We start from the raw sequence: 19,334 nt of genomic DNA, 5'->3' as shown, positions 1-19,334 counted from the left end.
AAGTGAAATTATTGTGCGTGGTTTTATGGCCTCCTCTAAAGCAGAGGGCTGGGCGCTGGATCTGCGCTCCTTCCCTCGCCGGCTGACTTTCGGGCAGGCTTGTCTCAGCCCCCCTGCCTGTAAACCGAGGGCAATCGCTTTCTTCAAGGGGAGCTGTGATTTTTATATTGCTGACCGCAAGAAAGAGTGATCCTGATGCGAATGATGCTCCAATGCAAGGGACTGGGGTTATTTTTTGGGATCTCGCACTCATGCCCTCCCCTGGATGGACCTGGGCTGCTTGGCAGCGTAGGAAACACCCTCCACACTCACGCTAGTGTGCCGCGAGCCTCAGCTTTTGGGGCAGGGGATTTGCTTTCTTTTTTCATCCTCTTCTGAGCAACTGCAGCTCCCGGTGCCGTGTCAGACCCAGGAGGTGTGGGCGTGCGGCACTGGGTGGGATTCACTCTCTGCCCTGAACTTGCTGGCTTGCCCTCCGAGCTGTCCCTCTCAGCGGGGGGCTGGCGATGCCGGGTTCATTGCCGGCGCTCGGCTGCCTTGCAAATCATCCCGTGTTGGAGGTAGTAATATGAAACAGGGCTTTTCCATTGGGGTGGGAGGAGCAGCTAAGCCGGGGTAATGTCAGGGAGGGTACACGGGTTCAAGTAGCATCATGTTCACAACATCTTTGTTTAATATGTTAGTCCAGTTAGTCTGCATAACTGTGTCTAAAAATAGAACATATTTTCTCTAAGTCCTCTAGTTCAAAGCCTCATAAGCCATTTTTTTTCCGGCGTTGGTCTCTTACTGCTCTCCTGAGCCTGAAATTCATACAAGGCTATTTGCAAAGTTATCAGGAAAACCAAGAAGAGTGAATGAACTCTGTCGAATCCTTAAGTTTCAACCACTTGAGAAGGAAGTTCATTAAGTTTGCAGTAACTTTCTGGCAGCCTCTTAAAGGTGGATTAAGCAAGCTGAGTAAACAAGCCATCTTATGGCCACCATAGACCTTTTTCTAGCATCATTGTCATAAAAGCTCGGGGTCATCAGCCTCTGGCTGTGGGAGACATAAGGCAAAGGTGACATCCTGATGCTCCAAGCCTGGTGAGGGGTCGGGGCCGTCTCTCTTGGGACACCCGGGGGTTTGCTCTACCTCCCGGTTTGCAGAAGCTGCCGGAGCCCGGGGGAGACGGCTGCAATCGCCCCCCCCCCGTCCCCGGCCTATGGTTTCAGCATGCGGTAGAGGGAGCGTGTGTTTAAATTTCAGAGCTGTCACTGGATCCGGCCCAGTTCTCCCAGCGGCATAAATATCTGGCCTTCAGCACAGCCGTGGAAATTCGCGTTGTGTTCTCTTGCAGGTTACTTCGGTTTTCAGCTCTCTGTGCTGACATGGTAACTGAACGGTGGCTTTCAGCGACAGGCAGACGGGGACAGCTGCTCCGGAGAGGTAACCCTTCCCTTTCGCACGCGGGCGATCTACCAAAGCACTTATCCTATGTTTGTTTTTAAAAACTTGGGATAGGGAAGAGCCTAGTTAGTGTGGCTTGCTTTCAGCAAGTTTCACTTTTGTCCGCAAGCTTAAACTTCCTTAAATTTCCTTTTAAATTTAAATTCTATGCCTTATTTTTGTTCAGTTTCTGAATACAATCTTTATGGATTATGCTTAGGAGTATGCTGTGAATATCATGGTCTAAGCCGACTGCTACCTTCAAAGTATAGGAACGTAATATTTTATTATTTCACTGGTTATTTTTTTCTTTTTACAACTGAAATTGGCTCTTCTAGATTGGGGAGGGTACACGAGATCAGGGACCGTACTTGCGTAAACAATCACCTAACGATCCGGACACACGATCTGGCAGCAGTACCGATCCCGTCTATGGCTGTGTAACTGCCTTACTCAGACAAAGCCGAGCTGGGAGAGGGGTTTTGAGGAGGTGGTCAACATGGGCTGGGGGGACGTTGTCCTGCCTGCAGACCTCTGAAGCGATGCCCGAAAGTCTTCACTGCGGTCACGCTGCACCCAGACGCTGCGTGTAGCTTCTAAGGGTGCTGTGGTTGTCTGCGCGCAGGGGGTGGATTTATTTTTGCCGCAACACACGTCTAAGGTTTTTAGCTGGACAGAGATGTGGTTTTCTGTGTCAAGTTTGTGCAACTGTTGTGCAGTCTCTGTTCGGGCATTCGAGACATGGGCTTCCAAGGATCTTCGCAGTGTGCGGAGAGGATTTTGTAATGAGCCACATGAGGCTTTGCGGATCAGAAGAGCATTGTTGTAGAGAATTGCTTACTGATGTTAATGGTCTCCGTCTCTCTAGCCTGTTGCCTGTTGCCAAATATGTATTTTTGTACAGTACATCTTGTTGCCTTTCGGGGAATATTTTGTCTGTGGCTATTGAATTATGAACTGGAAATCTGTAAATGTTCTTAGAGACCAAGGAATTAGCACGACAAGAGATTCTTGGGCTCCTTCGTGCAGCGGGACCTGACATGCAAATGATTTTTTAATTGCGTGAGGTGATGTTACAGTGCTTATGCCTGAAAGGTTATTTGCTGCCAGAACCCAGCCTGGCTTGCCCTGACTATGAAATTTTAGAGATGTTGGTTTATTTTGTGATTTCTATTGGCTCCCTTGCTTTATAGCAGGAACAACTGCCCCTGCTGATACCCACAGATTTGTCAGGCTGTGTAGCTGCTTCCTCATCAGGTGCTGCGGAGCAATCTCTGCTTTTCTAGAAGTGTCACTACTCAGATATATATTGCTTATCACTGCTGCAATAATTTTGGAGACTCTGGGAAAGTCTAGACAAGCAGAAGTGATTTCCATAGTGAGTACAAATAAGATTTTTCTGTAGAACTAATTTCTTTTTTTTATTTTATACTCTGAAATGCGCTTGCATTGGCAGAATGCCTAGGAAATTACTTTCCCAAAGCAGGGTTTAGAGTGGAACGATTGATGCCAATGTGAAGCTTTTTGGTCAAGGAGATTGTGAAATGTATCTTCCCCAAAATAAATGTTTTGGGATGACGTTCACTGGAGCCCTGCTTGATTGCAAGAAGGGTTCAGAGCAGAACCGACTCGAGATGTATCTTAGTTTCAGGATGAATTCTTGAAATGCTCTAATATTCACTGCTGTGATCGTAGCGTCTGGAAAATGTCTGTGTCCTCTAAGGCTCAGCAAAGAGCTTGTGAACGTCTGAGATCATTTGGGTCAGGTCTTTGAAACCGGCTTTGCAAAGGGCTCCGATGTATGTGTGTGTCAGGGTGCTTCCCTGGGGATCCCCATGGACAGGTTCTGCTCGAAAGTGTGGGTTTTGCGGAGGCTGTGGTTTGCAGGGGAATCCTGACCGGGGAGGAGATGGCAGGATGAAAGCACAAGCCAGAAATGCGAATGTTTCTCGTGGTGCAGGGTCAAGCCAGAGCACATCTCTGAGGCTTGTGGATAGCAAGAGCCGGATAATGTCCGTGCTAACCAGAATCGTTGCCCTCATGCTGCATTTTCTGGTTTGCCCTGATCTCGGAACTGGAACTTGGAATAGGAAAAACCAGAACATGCACATTCTACCCCGTAATAGAGATGTGGGATGGAGACAGGGAAAGTTCTGGTGTTTTAAAAGGGCAGATGAGCTTTCCTACTTGAGCTGATAGAGAAGAATTTCTTTGATGGTCTGTTAAGACAAACTTTACTATGAACCATACTACTGCCTAATGAATATCTGATTAGGAAAGCCTTTGCCAGGCCAAAGAGAGGACGGGTGAGATGGCTTCAAAATACGCAGTGTTTTGTGCAGTCGCCTTGGTGATGGGAACCTAAGCTCAAATCGCTATCCTGCCTGACTTTTTACAAACTTTTTTTTAATGCAACTCTTGATTTCATCTTAATGCAAATTGGGAATATTTCTGAAGATGTCCAAATCTGCTTTTCACCTTTAAGTTGATTATATGGATTCTGCTAGAGCTGTGGGACCTTGAAAGTTGTTAACCCCATGAGGGCTGATGGTCAGAGACCCACATCTCTGAAAAAAATCCGTGGGTTCTCATGTCCATGGGGTAGGTGTTATGTTGTGGGACTTAGGGACATGGGGATCTCTGGAAAAGGGTTGTTGGTGAGCGTGAGCTTGGGGCTGGAGCTGGTGGAGCCCACGGAGCTCCCAGCAGCTGGCTGTGTCGGGAAGTGGTAGGTGTTGGCTTGCTGTGTACCTCTGCTGCTCTCTCCGTACCCCCAAGACGGTGCCAAAGATGTGAGGATGTTGTGAAAGGCGCTAATGCTTTGCTCAAGTGTTTTGTTTTCTAGGGGTTGAGGCGGAAATCCAAATGGTCAGAGCACGCTGCGATCCTCTAATTGGCAGAGGAGTCTTGGCAGGATCACGCTGACATGATCGCTGCTCATATCGCTGCTGAAAACACAGGGAAACCTCTGTTCCTCCACTCGGCTCTTGCTGTGTGAATGTGGCCAGAAATAGTAAAGAAACATCATTCCCCTCTAGTTCTAAGAGGGTGTTGAACTAGTTTGTGTAACAAAGTTATTCTAATGTTCTCTGGAGTTTTCTCTTTGGAGACATATGCAGTTAAACTCGGACTCCCTCTTTTTTCCTGCTCTGTGGTTGAAATGGAGATGCAGCGAACATGGTGATTTGTTCTAACCGTTTCGGTGTGTATGTTCCCAGGCCCTGCTGAATCATCTGAACTTGTGCCTGGGCATAATCGCTCACTGTCAGCTGCGTCCTGGGATCAGAGCAGCATGGCTGGTGCCCAGGATATTTTGCTAAGATCTACAAAACCGGTAGCACCGGGAGTCCAAGTGTAAGCGTAACAGAACTTACAGGCTGGTGGATTTTTTTTTTTTTTCCCCCCCCTGTTTAGCCCACGGGATCTAAAATCTCAGTTGCTGCAAAGAGGAGAAGGCTTGCTGCTGGTTTTGTGGGCATTTTCCTGGATCTGGGAGCACTGGCAGCCTAGCAGTAAAACTTACTGGCCTGCTGGCCGTTCAGTTCCAGACGGCAGGCTGCATGGACGTGTGTGTGATCCAGAGCGATGCATTGGCCTGCTGCTACTTTTCTACCCCTCCCTGCTTTTCTGGGGAGCTGATTGCCCCATCCAAAGCAGGGGTGATGTTTGCTGCTGTCCCAGTGACATTGAGGCTTTTGGGAAAACTAAGACATGTCCTGGTGTGTGCAGCACTGCCAAATGACAGCCTTACTCGCTGCCACCGGTGTTCCTGTTTGCAGTGACAGCTTGTTCCGCTTGCAGCTTTCCTGGTTTTCCATGTAAATGCTGCTCTGAGCCTGTAACACCCTGTGCCCACCGTTTGCCTTGAGAAGTGTTGTTGCTGTTCCCGTGAGCTCCTCCCTCGTCAGCCCTGTTCTATAATTACTGATGTTCCTGAAACCAGATCCTTCCACGTGTCCTGCCCAGGTTTGGGAGGACAAGGGGTCCGTAAGCAAACTGAGTGCCCTGGAGTAACACGCAAGAGGACTTCAGGAGTTTCAGAAAGCATCAGCTTACAGTGGTTCAGTGGGTTCTCTGAGCTCCTCACCTTCAGGATGGTAAAGGAAAGGGGAATATATCCCAAACAGCTTCTCTGGCACTTGCAGAAAAGAAGCAGGGGTGGGAAAGCTGGCGCTTGTGGAGCAGCAGCGGAGGCTGCTGGAGGAGCATAAACAGGAGATGCCAGGCTGGGCGGCAGGTGCCTGCTGTGGGTTCAGAGTCCCCTGCGGACACTTAACCATCTCTGCAGCCCTGTGCAAGCTGTTCTGTGCCCCTCTCCCAGCGGCGTGTATGCTAGGTTTGCAGCCGTGTTCCCAAAGCATTGCCACAGCTTCGCGGCCACCTTTGCTGTGTCCTGGGGTGCGGTGGGGATGATCCTCTCTCCTTACCATATTTAATGATCTTCTCAAATGCCGTTTCCAGCTCTGAGAAGTCCCGGTCGTGTCACCTTTCTGGTACCTGCTTGTTTCCTGGCTGTGGTCCTGTTCCAGCAGGTCAGACCCACGAGCCCCTCCTGTCCCTGGGTGCTCTGGGCTGTCACGAGTTGACAGCAAAACACAAATATCGGTCAGCAATTGCCAGGATGAGATGTGCCAGTTTATTTGCTGAAAGTAATCTTGGAAACGCTTCGTATAGGAATGTACAACGGGAGAAGACGGTCATGAGCAGCGTGGTGTGCTGACCTGGGGCCGGGGAGGCCAGACGTGCGAGCGTGACTGCGAACAGGTGTCAAAATCCGTAGTACAGGAATAAACAATGACACTTGGCACCGATGTATTCCTCTGCGCTTCCAAAACATGCCGTCTCTGTGAGCTAATGCAGCAAGGAAAGGATCAGGAAGGAAGCACTGTAAAAGTCCTGCGTTTGTTTTTTAGGGTTTTTTTTTGGTTTTTTTATGATGAAGGAAATGGAGGTATGGGGGTTGACAGGATTTGCCGAAGGTCTTGAAGCAGGACTTCAGATAAGAGCTAACAACTGCTCAGCTCTTCGCTGCCCACCCTGCTGTTACCCCTTCTGCAAAAGGTAGTCGTGGAGCCCAGCTCATCAGAGGCTGAAGAGGGCAGGGAGTCCCTCCGCTGGAAAGGTGTGTAGGGATGATTCCTGTAGAAGCATTAACCCTCTCCCAGTACCTGCCACCTCAAGATTTTGGAACACGTGATGCATGCTTGGAGCTGCTGGAGCCAGGGATGTCTGCAGCTCCTGGAGGATGAATTGAAAGAGAAGAGCAGCCTGGCAGACCCCCCACTTTTGCATGTGGTTGCGAGTTCATTGCCCAAAGTCTGATTTGCTTCTGCGATACCTCTTGCTCTCTGAAGAAACCCAGCACAAGCGAGAAACCAGAAGTTTCTTTTGGAGCAAAATACCGTGACCTGGTTTTGGGGACAGCATCAATTATGGTACGAAAAGAGAAGAATCCGGCAAGTTTTGTAACCTTTTTAACTTCTTGGGTTTTTTTTTTTCCCCCCTCTCAGTGTCCAGGAAGGGGGTGAGTTAAAACATGCAGTAGATGTGTGATTCATTTTGGCAAGCTTGGCTATTCAAGGCAAGCGAGGGAATCTCCTGCACCCTCTGTCACATGTTCCTGAGTAATTAGCAGCAACATGTTAATAGCAGCTCTGGCAGCACCCTGCTGCTTGGTCAGCTGGGCTTGTGCTTGGTGAAATGCAGATAGCCTGCACAGAGCAGCATTGGAGAGAAGATGATGGGACCGGACTGGGCCATGGTACAATGTCTGAGCAGATGCTTCAAGGGGAAAATCTGGCCCTGAGTGTCAGCGCTGGCCGGGGCTATGTGGAAGGGCTCTTCCTTGCTAGCTCTAGTAGTTTATTTCTGCGTGTAGCCTGCCTTGTGGCCAAGACTTTGAGTAAGGGAGGAAGCACTTGGGTAGTAAGTGCTGCTGAGATCTCATTAGCTGATGAGTGGGTGTGTTGATCTTTCAGGAACAAAAACAAACATGTTTTCAATGTTTGTCTCTCCTGTTTAGTGCACTTGGTTACCTTTCCTGTATTGCAGCATCTGCTTAGCTCTTATTCGGCTTCTATTGGTAGCATCCCTCCTCTGACGTGTAGGAGGAGGAACAGAAACTGGTACTTGATCAGCAAATATCGGAAGCAGTGACACAACCCAAGGGACATCTGCAAATGATGGCCAACAAGCAGCAATCACATTTTTTTATGGATTCAGTTCAGTTTTTGTTTGTGGATTCAGTATGTGCTGCACGTCACAAAGTGCTGCTGTACAGAGGGCTGAGTTCTCACCTCGCCCCTTCCAAAAGGATTCACTTCTGTTGGCTGTGAATTTGGCTAATATTTTTGTCCAGAGGAATAAAAATGCAAGCCAGAAGTGCTCCCATGGTAAATTGGTTTCCTTTCGCAATTCCTGGTGACCTCTTTTACAGTAACTTGAACAACTGCTTTGAGTGGATCAGCTCTGTGACTTGGCTCTTGGGAGGTCTGGACCTTTTTTTGGCACTTTGCTTTGCCTGGAAACTCCCGTCTTCCAGGGAAGGATCTCGTGTGGTGACACTCCAGACTGCAGTGGGTACTTGGTCAATCCCATCTATATAAATATATTAGAAACAAACATGTTCTCCTGGAGGGAAATGGGGGCGGGTGTCCTCTCTCCACCCCCATGAGCACGCCCCAATTACCTCTTGTTTGAGCTCACCACCAGTGAAACTAAACCTGGTTTAAAGATGAGGTCCTTCTAATTATGACCACTTCCTTGCTCTTATTTTGTGGCTGTCTGGCTGCCAGCTCCCGGGTGTCTGTGTTGAAACGCACGTCCCCTTCTTGTGACACTTCGCTCTGCATGCAGGACTCGAATACTGGTGGGAAACTGGGCTTCTCCATCACATCGCTCCACCACGCCTCCTGTGCACGGACCATGGGGAAATGGGCACTTCCTTGCTGGTTTGTCAGCTTCTGCTTCTCTGAACTTGGCACCAAGGTTTACATGCTAATCAGCAGTGAGGAGCTCTTGGGCCAAAAGGGTACAAGCTGCACGTTGATGAACTGGAGGCTTGGATCTTGGTCGGCTCCAGAGAAGTACTGCCTTCTTGCAGGGGGTCCACGCTGAAGATTTGTCTCCTTTTAACTTTTGTTCCTGGTTTTTTTTTTTCCTCCTCTCATTGTGCTATGTCTTTTCCCCCCATTCCCACCATATGGTTTAGTTTGGCATAGGTGCCAGCTCCTGCTTCTCGTAAAGATAAACCTGTTGCCTGCGCTGTTTGCAGCGTGGGAGCGGGGCAGCCAGCGTGCATCTGCCCAAGCCTGGAGCCAGCAAACAAACCCACCCCCCGCCGGCTGCAGGCTCCCGGGAGGGAGGCTGCTGTCTCAGCCAGGGTTACCGAAGCTCCTTGGAACGGGGATTGAAGCAAGGACCGAGCAAGTCACGAGATGCTTGCCCTCTTGCTCCTTCCCATCCCGTGGGAAGAGGAAGGGAAACAGCTTTGCTGGATTCTCTGGAGAAGCTTAGGAAGGAATTCACGGTCCTCATCCTTGTTTCCCTCTTCTCTTTCCATCGCTGCTCTGTGACAGCTGCCGAACGGAAAAGGGGGGTGGCTACACTGGGCAGGAATCTCTGCCCTTCTCCCTGCAGCTCAAAGCTTGTGTGCTGTGCTCCGGTGGGTGGCTTTATAGCCAAGGGGAGGAGTTATCCCTCCTCTGGCTCTGCCTGCTCGGCAGCTGGGTGGGGAGGCACTGAACAGATGGAGAGGTCCTGGGGTTGAGATGGACCTTTGGCCATCCTCTGCCATCCACGCAGCCATCCCCGGCGCCGTCCCACAAAGATGCAGGGCTGCAACAACCCTGCCCACGGCCATGCTGGCAGAGCAGGTCCCTCCTCGTACTCAGAGGGACAGAGTTCGGACAAACTTCCAGGATACCCCACTCTGAACCGCGGGGCTCGCAGGGGAACGGAGCATGTGTGAAATCTCGGCAAATCTCTGCAGTCTCTGCATGGTGCTGCGCCGCTGCCCCCGGCCCGGAGGGGAGGGCTGGGGGTCTGCATCTCCCCGGCGGTCCTGCCAAGCCGGCTCACTCCACGCTGGGGTGCGCGGGCACGGCCCGTGCCCTGCCTTTCATCTGGGCAGCGGCTGCCTTGGCCTTTCATCTGCCAAAGGCATGGGGTGCAGCCACCCATGTGAAATCAATCCCTTTTTCCCCCTCCTCTTCCTCTGTCTCTGTTGTTTAGAAAACAGGGGAAGGGCTAAGGGAAAGGCAGGTGTGCAAACAGCTCTCACAGCTTCGCTCTGCCCAGGCCCCTGTACTCTTGGCCTGCAGGGAGATATTAAAAGAATACATTCAGTGCCTTCTTGTAAAAGCTTTTCTCTCTTTGGCTCTCCAGCCACTCTCGAAGGGTGGGATCTGAATCCTTATCCTTCCCGTAATGCCTGCGTGCACATGGGGAGCCCTAGCTGGAGCCCGGTGTTGCTGTCTGTGCGCATCTCGCCCTCTGCTTTCCCCCTTCTCAGGGCTGCACGCCCATCTCTAGCCAGACCGACTCCAAGTACAGTTTTGGGGTTGCTTTGGTGGGTTTCGGGGAGCAAGCTGTGTGTCACAAACTTGCTGCCACCCTGGGAATACACGGCCCTGAATACACCCGGTGGGTGGAGGACAGTGTGCCAGGGATGCAGGTGAAGGAATGTGCCCATGTTATTCCAATGGCAACGTGCCATGAGGCATCTGGGGAGAAGCAGAGGGCTCCGTCTGCACTGAGTTTAAAGCAAGTGGCCTGTGCTGGATGCTAGAGACAAAGGAGAGCTAATAAGAAGCTCATTAAGCTGCTGCTGGATGTATTTTCCACTGTAGACTAGTTTCTCCTGCCACAAGCTTCCCCCGCTAACTCCTGTTCCAGGCAGAAGCGTTTTCCTGATGTTTGTACATTCATTTATATATAGCCTTCAAAACGATCGAGCTCGTTACCCTCCATCTCTGATGAATAGGTTTTCCTGCCTGTGTGCCATGTCCCACCGCGCGGGATGTGTGAGAGGAGGCCAAGGATAACACAGCCCTTCAATGGTCCCTTAGTGCTCTTGCAGAGGCACGGGAAGGGAGCGCTCTGCCCTTGTCTAAGCACCCCTCTGCCTGCTCCTGCTGTAAAGCAGAGCAGGGCAGCCTCTAACGTACCTCTCCCTGGAACAAAGCCATCTGTCCTGCAGTCTGAATTCCCAGCATGGAGGGGAAAAGCAAAGCCCCCTCACCCACGGGAGACCCAGGCTCCGGGGGGTGACTTGTGTCCCGGCTTTGCGACGTGTTTGCCTTCAACCTCCCGCTTGCAGGTTTTGTCCTCTCCCTCGGCTGCTCGCTTGATCTCGCAGGGAGCTCTGACTTTGCTCCGTGCTGACGGCTTTCCAGCGAATCCAAGGAGCTGGCTGCGGCTCAAGTTCAAAGTGCTGGGTGTGAGGGTCTGCTGTGGGAAGGAAAATGAGCCCAGGGAGTCCTGGGTCACTGCTGCCCTCCCCCAGCAAGCCCTGTGCTGTGGCGCGGGCTTGGGCATGGGTCGCAGACCATCCTATTGCTTGGGCATTGCCCTTGTACAAGTCCCCTGCAAGTAGCTCGCTCACTTCACTCTAATGCGGGCTTGAAGATGCTGCATCAGTTTAACTTATGCCTGCAAATTGAGGCTTTCCTGGTGGAAGCTGGATTTCAGTGGCTTTTCTGGTGGATATTTCTCCACTTAAAAATAGCTCCTTTAAGGAAGCGGATGCAACTCTACATAGACTGGGCTTGAGATATTAATTACTCAAGCAAGAGTCAGTTTAGGAATCAAGATCTGGAGGCAAATGAGCACCGGGATGTTGCAGTGGGAGCTGGACAGTCGGGCGTGATCCGGGATGGTTAAGAGGGAGGTGGGAATGGCTCTGCGATGGTCGCAGTACCGACGATGCATCACTTGCACGGCTTGAGTTTTTTGTGGGCTATTTGGGATGGACTAAGGCAAACAAGGAGCGGAAGCGCGCGGCAGGGAGGACGGGGCCGTTCCTCCCACAGGAAACCCAGGATTAAGACACTAGCTGGATTGTGCGGCCGTCGCGATCATGCTGCTGGACCCCGTGGCTGAGCACAGCCCGGCAGCTGCGCAGAGCAACAGCAACACGTTCAACCCAGCGGCTCTTGGCAGAGGGGCTGGGGCCAGTTACAACACGATGAGTAAAAATAAACACCAACGCTGTAACTGGCAGCGCTGTAACGGGAAGGAGCGTGAGCGCAGGAGCCGGCAGGAAGCCATCGGTCTTGCAGATGGCTCGCACGGGCCAGGGGTTTTCAGCCACTGCCTGCTGCCGCGCCTAGCCCTGCTCCCCCAGCATCTCCCACCCATGGGCATGGAGCCGCTGCGCCCAGGTCAGCTGCTGCCCTCGATCCGAGCTCTGCCTTGGCTGGGTGGGGATGGAAGGTGAAGCCAGCCCTACCTTAATCTTTCTGGTGGTGTTGGCTCTGTCAAACCCCGGCCTTGGCTACCACTGTGACGTGCCAGGGCGCTAGCAGCTCTGGGGGACATCGTCTGAGGCAGTGTTTCTGCTATGGGACTTGCAAGCTGGGGAACCCAGGTCCCTGGGTGGCAACTGGGCTGGTTTGTTGTCTGGGCTCTCTCTGCTGGGCTTTAAATATGATTCCGGTGAGCTTTTGCTTCCTTGAGTCCTACAGAGTGTTTATACCAGAGTGCAAAGTGACCTTTAAAAGGCCCCAGGTTCTGCTTGTCTCCCTGGATAAGGAGAGAAAACAGAGCAGGACTAGCGTGGTTACACACCGCCCTGCTGCTGAGATGCTCTGCGTTCAGAGCCAACACCACGCGTTTCTCCCTCTGTCCCGCAGGCTAGCAGGAACAGCCTGGTAGGGTCCATCTCGGATAGACGCGGATGATGCCAGAGCTATGACAGGGATTGCAGTCTTGGCACTGAGGGGTGATCAATTATGGAACAACTACAGGAGGAAGTACCTGAGGTCAGGGAAGAGGAGGAGGAAGAGGAAGAGGCAGTGATGGTGGCAAGCGGACCCTCGGACCCAAGTGGAGGACCAGACAGCTCGCTGCCTTCGAGCAGCTACACAGGTGAGTGGAGCTGCGGGAGCTCAGCTGTCCCTGGAGCATCCAGGCATCCACGTCCTCCGGGCAGCATGCTCAGCTGCAAAGGGCAGAGGACCTGCCCGTGAATGGAGTTTGGCTTGTTTTAATCTCTTCCCCTTGTGAAATAATGCATCAAGAGCTAAGTTATGGAGAGGCTTATTTCTTCCTCTGCAGTCACTGCACAGCCGTTGGTAGCGGGTTGGGAGATGGAAATTGAAAGTTCAGGGAGGTAACGTTGTGCGCCAGATGGGGAGGACTCTCGGAGTGCCCGAGAACGCTTCCCTGGCCGTTTCTTGTGCAAAGTCCTCAGTGCAAACTGGTTTTAGGAGCTGGTGGAGAAGTTTTGTTGCTGCTGAAGAGGCTCCTCCAGAGCCCCGGGCGTTCCAGCTGGGCAGCCCTGTACCAGCCGCCTGCCAACTGGGGATTATAAAATTTGCTGTTTGGGTTTCATTGCCTAGACATGAATGCCAGAGGGAAGAAATCAGCATTGATGTGGAGACTCTCAGCTGCTGGGCACACTGGGGGCACTCTTGGCTCTGTGCGTGGCATCTGCCTGCAGACAGTGCCTGATCTCAGATGTTAACTGCCCAGATGCAACGCCAGTGGCAGACTGGGACAGTGCTGGAAATCCCTCATCAGCCTCATGGCTGGAGGAGTTAGACGCGATGCTGGGCTTGTGGCTACTACACGAAAGGACATATCCCTTTGTGTGTTTGCAGACCTTTCGCAGAGCTCCTCTCCCTCCCTGTCGGACCAACTGCAGATGGGCTGCGAGGAGGCGGCCTTGGGAGCGCTGAACGTGGAGTGCAGGGTCTGCGGAGACAAAGCCTCGGGGTTTCACTACGGCGTGCATGCCTGCGAGGGCTGCAAGGTACGTACGCCCTGGGGAGGGCTGGGTTCAGCAATGCTAAGCAGAGATTAGACCCCAGGGAGCACGGCGTCTCTTCAAACAAGCAAGTTTGCAGCAAAACAGGGATGCAAGATTGAGTGATTGTAAAAAAATCATTTGCAACCTGTCCAGAGAGTGTGGAGTATAGAGGCAGGCACACAAATACTGTCCTGGGGGAGGCAGCTGAGATGCGTATGGCCCAAACCTTGCCCCATCATGCTTTATTTTGTAAGGCAAATCCATCTATCCCCACGGGGACCCTGGCTTTGCTTTTAAAGATGCTTTCTGTGCTGCAGATCAGTAGTGAGCTGTGTGTTTATCCCCCTGGGATCAGTGGCCGCAGCTTGGATGTGCCTCTGAAATTCTTTCCCCCGCAGCAGATGCCAGCAGGGCTGCGTTAGTGGCCCAGGTCCTGCCAGACATTCCTGCAGGCTGGGGCCGGCCCGCAGCTTGTTCCTCCATCCCTCCCTGCTGGCTGTCTGCAGTATCACACACGCGGAATCCAGCACCGGTCCGTGGGCTGCCCTCCACAGTTCCTCCTCTGCAGCCCCCTTCTCCCACCGCACGACCCCTCCTTGAGATAGAGACTCTGCTTGTGTCAAAGAGACCCAGGGCTCCTTCCCTCCACTCAGCTGAACCTCCATGAGGCTCCTGGGGATAATAAACCAGCGTGGTCCCAAACCACAGGTGCTGACACTGCTGTTTCCTTGTCCCCCTTCTCCGCGTCCCACTCTGCACCACCTGCCTGCAGGGTTTCTTCCGCCGGACGATCCGCATGAAGCTGGAGTACGAGAAGTGCGAGCGGAGCTGCAAGATTCAGAAGAAGAACCGGAACAAGTGCCAGTACTGCCGCTTCCAGAAATGCCTCTCGCTGGGCATGTCGCATAACGGTGAGTGTCACCGCTGTCCACAGGCCTGGCCGGCTGGGTGCCATCTGCCTTCTGTGAAGGGTTCGCACGGGGAGGCTGTATGTAGCTTGCTTTATCCTGAGGCTCTCTTCTTGCTAGGGGATGATCTTTCAAACCCAATGCTTTGAGCCTTTGACTCTTCATCCCCTTCTTCTGTATGAGAAGGGGCTGTTCATTCCCACTGTTGGGGCTGTTGGCACATGGCTGTCCCTTACGGGTTGCCCCAGAGGGAACTCAACACACAGATTGTTCTTCTGTGCTGGGATTTTTAAACTTCAGGTGTAACCGTCTTGTTCCTGGCCAAGCAGAGGTGTTTATGTGGGAAGCAGGGTTTGTGCGAGAGCCCAGAGGAGTGGGGATGGGAACTTAGTGTGAGGTTGTGTTGGCAAGGGTAGCAGCAATGGCTGGTTCATGAAGGTGTTGATGCCAGAGCAGCTGCAGCCCTGGAGAAGCATCGTGTTGCGTAGCTGAAGGTGTTCACCAGCAGACCTCTATCTGCGGTGGCAGAGCAGACTGATGCCTCCCTGGATGCGTCTCCTGGGGTCACCCCCAGTGTCCTGACCCGCTGGTTTTACCCCCCTGACAGCAATCCGCTTCGGCCGCATGCCGGAGGCAGAGAAGAGGAAACTGGTGGCAGGGCTGACGGCGAGTGAGATCAGCTGCCAGAACCCGCAGGTGGCTGACCTGAAAGCTTTCTCCAAGCACATCTACAATGCCTACCTGAAAAACTTCAACATGACCAAAAAGAAGGCGAGAGGTATCTTGACCGGGAAGGCCAGCAGCACCCCAGTAAGTTTCCTCCCCAGGGCAGGCGGGGTTGGCCATGAAACAACATGGGAGGCTGTTCTCTGGGAGATGCTGCACATCTCCCTCCTGCTGTAGCTGTTCCACATGCACCAGTTCCCAGCTGCAGCCAGGTGGGCTCTACACGTCCTGCCCCTCACTGGGAATATTCCCATTGCTCTGCAGAGTTGTGCTGTTGTGGGTGGATGCAGATTGCCCAGGCACAGATAGGCAGACAAATGCGAATGTCCTTGGCAGAGCTGGTATCTTGAGTCCCCGCGGCAGGTTCCTAACTGCTTGCTTCTTTTTCAAGCAGCCTTTTGTGATCCACGACATGGACACCTTGTGGCAGGCAGAAAAGGGGCTGGTCTGGAAACAGCTAGTGAATGGCATTCCCCCCTACAAGGAGATCGGGGTGCACGTCTTCTACCGCTGCCAGTGCACCACAGTGGAGACTGTGCGGGAGCTTACGGAGTTCGCCAAGAGCATCCCCAGCTTCATAGGCCTCTACTTGAACGACCAAGTGACTCTGCTGAAGTACGGGGTGCACGAGGCCATCTTCGCCATGCTGGCCTCTATCATGAACAAGGATGGGCTGTTGGTGGCCAACGGGAACGGCTTCGTGACCCGTGAGTTCCTGCGTAGCCTACGCAAGCCCTTCAATGAGATCATGGAGCCCAAATTTGAGTTTGCTGTGAAATTCAACGCGCTGGAGCTGGATGACAGTGACCTGTCTCTGTTTGTGGCTGCCATTATCCTGTGTGGAGGTGAGCAAGCGCTCTTGGCCGTGCGAGTCTCGGAAAGAATCCTCCTGTACTTAGAGGTGGTTGGGGCTGGGCTGGGGGGGCTGAGCTGCAGCTGACCCTGAGATCAGCCAGAGGTGTCTTAGGGGATGAGAGAAGAACTGAACAGTTCCAAAACCAAAGCTTCTTCATGGCGGTGACGCCTAGCAAGCTTGGACCAAGAACAAGGAGTGTAGAAGTGGCATCTCCTCCTTGTATGCTGCTGTGGGATATGTTGTCCAAGAGCACACTTCTCCCCTTGTCTAGCTGACAAGGTTGGAGTCGAGTCACGGTGGGTGGGTTACAGTCCCCATCTCCCTTTCTCCAGGAGGAGCATGTGCTTTGGAGGGCTACACCATAACACTACAGCTCCCGTGCTTCCTCTCCACAGACCGTCCTGGCCTGATGAACGTGAAGCAGGTAGAGGAGATCCAAGATAACATCCTGCGAGCGCTGGAATTTCACCTGCAGTCTAACCACCCGGATGCCCAGTACCTCTTCCCCAAGCTGCTGCAGAAGATGGCCGACCTGCGGCAGCTGGTGACAGAGCACGCCCAGCTGGTGCAGAAGATCAAGAAGACGGAGACGGAGACATCTCTGCACCCGCTTCTGCAGGAGATCTACAAGGACATGTACTAAGGACCTGTTATTTATGAGAATGAAGCCATGGATTCCTATCAAGACTCTTTGTACAGAAACAAAGAAAACCTTTCCCCATGTCTTCCATTTCTTCTACTGGAAACTTTTGTACGTGACCCTGATGTACGGTACGTAGGGCAAGATGCCGTAAGATTTTGCAGCCACCACCTGCTAGGCCAGGGCTTCCGTTAACACACACTAACAAATTTACAAAGGCAAATCATAAGCTACTGTGTCCGTTACTACGGCCCAGCTCTTCAGCTGCTCCCCGGGGCCTCTGGAGCGGCCGGCCGGTTTACATGGCCCAGACAGTGGGGTTCCTGCGGCAGCTTGGGAACGGTGGGGGATGCTCTGGTCTTTAGGAGACCCGAGCATGGTGCGGGTATCCGACAGGGCCAGCAACAGCACTTACAGCGTGTCTTTATTTTCTTTTTTATATTGCACTCCGAAGACGTAGTCCTGAGCCGTGAAGTCTAGGACAGTGTAATGAAAGGATGTTTCTCTCTTTCCCAAAGAAAAGCCAGAGTATTTGAAGTCGGGTAGGACTGTCCTAGCAGAGACCCTCAGCTGCAACCCCACCTCGCTGTGCGGCGTATTCCTGTCTCCCAGAGGGATTTTGTGATCTTTGCCTTCCCCTGAGTGCCGTGTGGGAGCCTTGCTCCTGGTACCCCCGTTTCAGAGGCAGCCTGCCCCTCAGCACCTCAGTATGAGAGAGGGAGGGATGAGGAGGTGGGAGGGAAAGGGTCTGACTCATAAAAATTCACCTTCAGAGCAGAGGCCAGAATCTGTTTGCTTCCCCAGGCTTTTCTGCGCAGACACGAGTTGCCAAAAATGGCTGTGCAGAGCCAGGGGCAGGCCTGGGGCTGGTCAGGGTTAGGTGGCAGGGCTTGCAGCTGGTCTTGCAGCTCCCTTCCCAAGCCTGGGGGGCTCTGGGGGTTTTGCAGGGCAGTGCGGGCAGCGGAGGCTCCCCAGCAGTACAGCTCCTGTGAGCACCGGAGCAAGCAAAGCGTTCAGCAACACCAGCAAGGGGAAAGCAAAGCCGTAGCCAGCCCACAGTGCTCATGATGCTGAAAGGGCATTGCCCTGTCTGTTAACTGCCCTGCCTCAGTTTCCCCTCTGTGAAAGGGAGCTGGATTGTCACCTGCTCTCTGCTCAGAGGGGGGAGCACGAGGATTAATTAGTGCATTGGTTGCAAAGAGCTTTGCAGCTGTAAAACAGTATAAATGCTGAGTATTTATAAAAAGGGAGGGAGAGGGTGGGATGCTGACAAGGAGCAGGAGCTTCCTGGTGAGCACGGCTGGGTCGGGGGAGCTGCCCTGCCCAGAAGATCTGCCACCGTCCCGAGTGGGGGGACAGCTCCAGGCTTCGGGGTCTGCCTAAACCCAGAGCCATTCTGGGACTTTACCTCGCAACTTCTCGCAGCTGTAGTGAAACGCCACGGTGCTGCCTGTGCCCGGGATGGGACCCCTGCGTGGGGGGCTGCGTCACCCGGGCTCTGGGAGAGAGGACAGACCCGGGAAGGGCTTGGTCCCCTCTCAGGATGATGGTGTCTGACCTTAGAAGCGGCGCTTACCCGTCTGCAGCTCGTGGTCCCATGTGTCCTGAGCAGCCTTATTAAAATAGTGATATTCCCAAGGAGGGGTTGTGGGAGCAAATTAGTCGATTTTATTTTGTTTTCCTCCTCTTCAGGGTAGCAGATTTCCCTGGTGCAATAATTCCTTTAAAACCCGAAGGGGAGGAGCGCTGGGCTTTCCCTTCATGTCACAGGGCTGGCCGGTCCCAAACCTGACCCCGCTGCCACGCTCCGGCTCCTTGCCATGCCTCAGTTTCCCTGCCCGCTGCCCGCCCAGCCCCTTCCCCTTCCTACCTCGCAGGGGTGTTATGAATTACCATTTCTAAAGCACTTTGAAGCCCTCTCGGGGAAGGCACCAGAGACGTGCGTGTCCTGGATGGAGCCTGGGGGATTTGTCCTTCTCGAAGCCCCCGGTGGCATTCCCCGCTGTGGCCGGCATGCGGGACTTGCGTGCTCATCACCTGGGGAAATTTTTGCTCTTCCCTCCTCGACAGTGTAACAACCCTCAAACTGAAATGTATATTTTTGCTAGAAGTACAAACCTCCAAGTGTTTTTAATAATATAAATAGTGTCCACAAACTGACTTGACTTTAAATAAATCTGAACTAAATATTTAAGAACCTTTTAGTGTCCAGCCTTTCTTTGTGGGATTTCTCTCGGCCCCTGGGGGACTGCACTCGGGAGGGTTTCCAGCAGAGGCAATGGGATTTGCTGGATTTGCTGTGATTTCCAGGGATTTGCCATGATTCCCGGGTCTCATACTGCTGTGGTTTTCCTGCCTGCCTTTCCCATCAAACCTAAAAGCAGCGAGAGCTGGTCGCGAGCGGGGTCCCACCCTCAGAGCCGAGCGCTCCCTGCCCCAAATCTTTGCCGTGGCCCTTGCTGCGGGGTGAAGCTGGGCACAATGACCTGAGCCCGGCCGTAGCCACCCCAAGATGGGCGAGGATGGGCTCAGGGACAGCCCGGCCATGTGCTGGCACCGGGCTCCGCTCTTGGCCGGGTCTGAACACCCGAGAGTTTGCGGGGGGCAGCTGCAGACCCCCCCCCCGGCTTCCCTCTCCTCTCTTCGAGTGCCCCCGGGGGAAGCCGTGCCATTGCCCCCCGCCTTTCCCATGCGGCTGGGGGCACAAAGAGCCCTGAAGGTCCCCGCTGGGGTGGGGGGAGCGGCAGGGCGAGGGTTAAGCCGCTGTGCCTGCCGGGCGGGTGACGGTTACCTGGGTGGGGAGCGGC

General features: G+C 53.2%; 1 protein-coding gene across 2 annotated transcripts; it reads left to right on the top strand.

Annotated features, from left to right (window-relative positions):
• The first annotated feature begins 1,335 nt into the window (after positions 1-1,335).
• On the top strand, positions 1,336-16,752 carry PPARD (peroxisome proliferator-activated receptor delta). Of its 2 annotated transcripts, XM_009582153.1 has the most exons (7): positions 1,336-1,426; positions 12,280-12,514; positions 13,249-13,400; positions 14,170-14,308; positions 14,913-15,115; positions 15,423-15,876; positions 16,283-16,752. In XM_009582153.1, exons 2-7 carry the CDS (start codon positions 12,379-12,381, stop codon positions 16,528-16,530), a joined length of 1,332 nt encoding a protein of 443 aa, XP_009580448.1. In that variant the 5' UTR covers positions 1,336-1,426; positions 12,280-12,378; the 3' UTR covers positions 16,531-16,752. The 2 variants fall into 2 exon arrangements, with proteins under 2 accessions (XP_009580448.1, XP_009580449.1); XM_009582154.1 differs by lacking the exons at positions 1,336-1,426; positions 13,249-13,400; positions 14,170-14,308 and having other exon boundaries at positions 12,379-12,514; positions 15,426-15,876; positions 16,283-16,530.
• The last annotated feature ends 2,582 nt before the right edge of the window (positions 16,753-19,334 follow it).

The sequence above is a fragment of the Fulmarus glacialis genome, unplaced genomic scaffold, assembly GCF_000690835.1.
Source record: "Fulmarus glacialis isolate BGI_N327 unplaced genomic scaffold, ASM69083v1 scaffold37127, whole genome shotgun sequence".
In the NCBI taxonomy this organism is placed as follows: domain Eukaryota; kingdom Metazoa; phylum Chordata; class Aves; order Procellariiformes; family Procellariidae; genus Fulmarus; species Fulmarus glacialis.
Note: the sequence above shows the minus strand (reverse complement) of the source record. Positions and strands in the feature narration are given on the sequence as shown.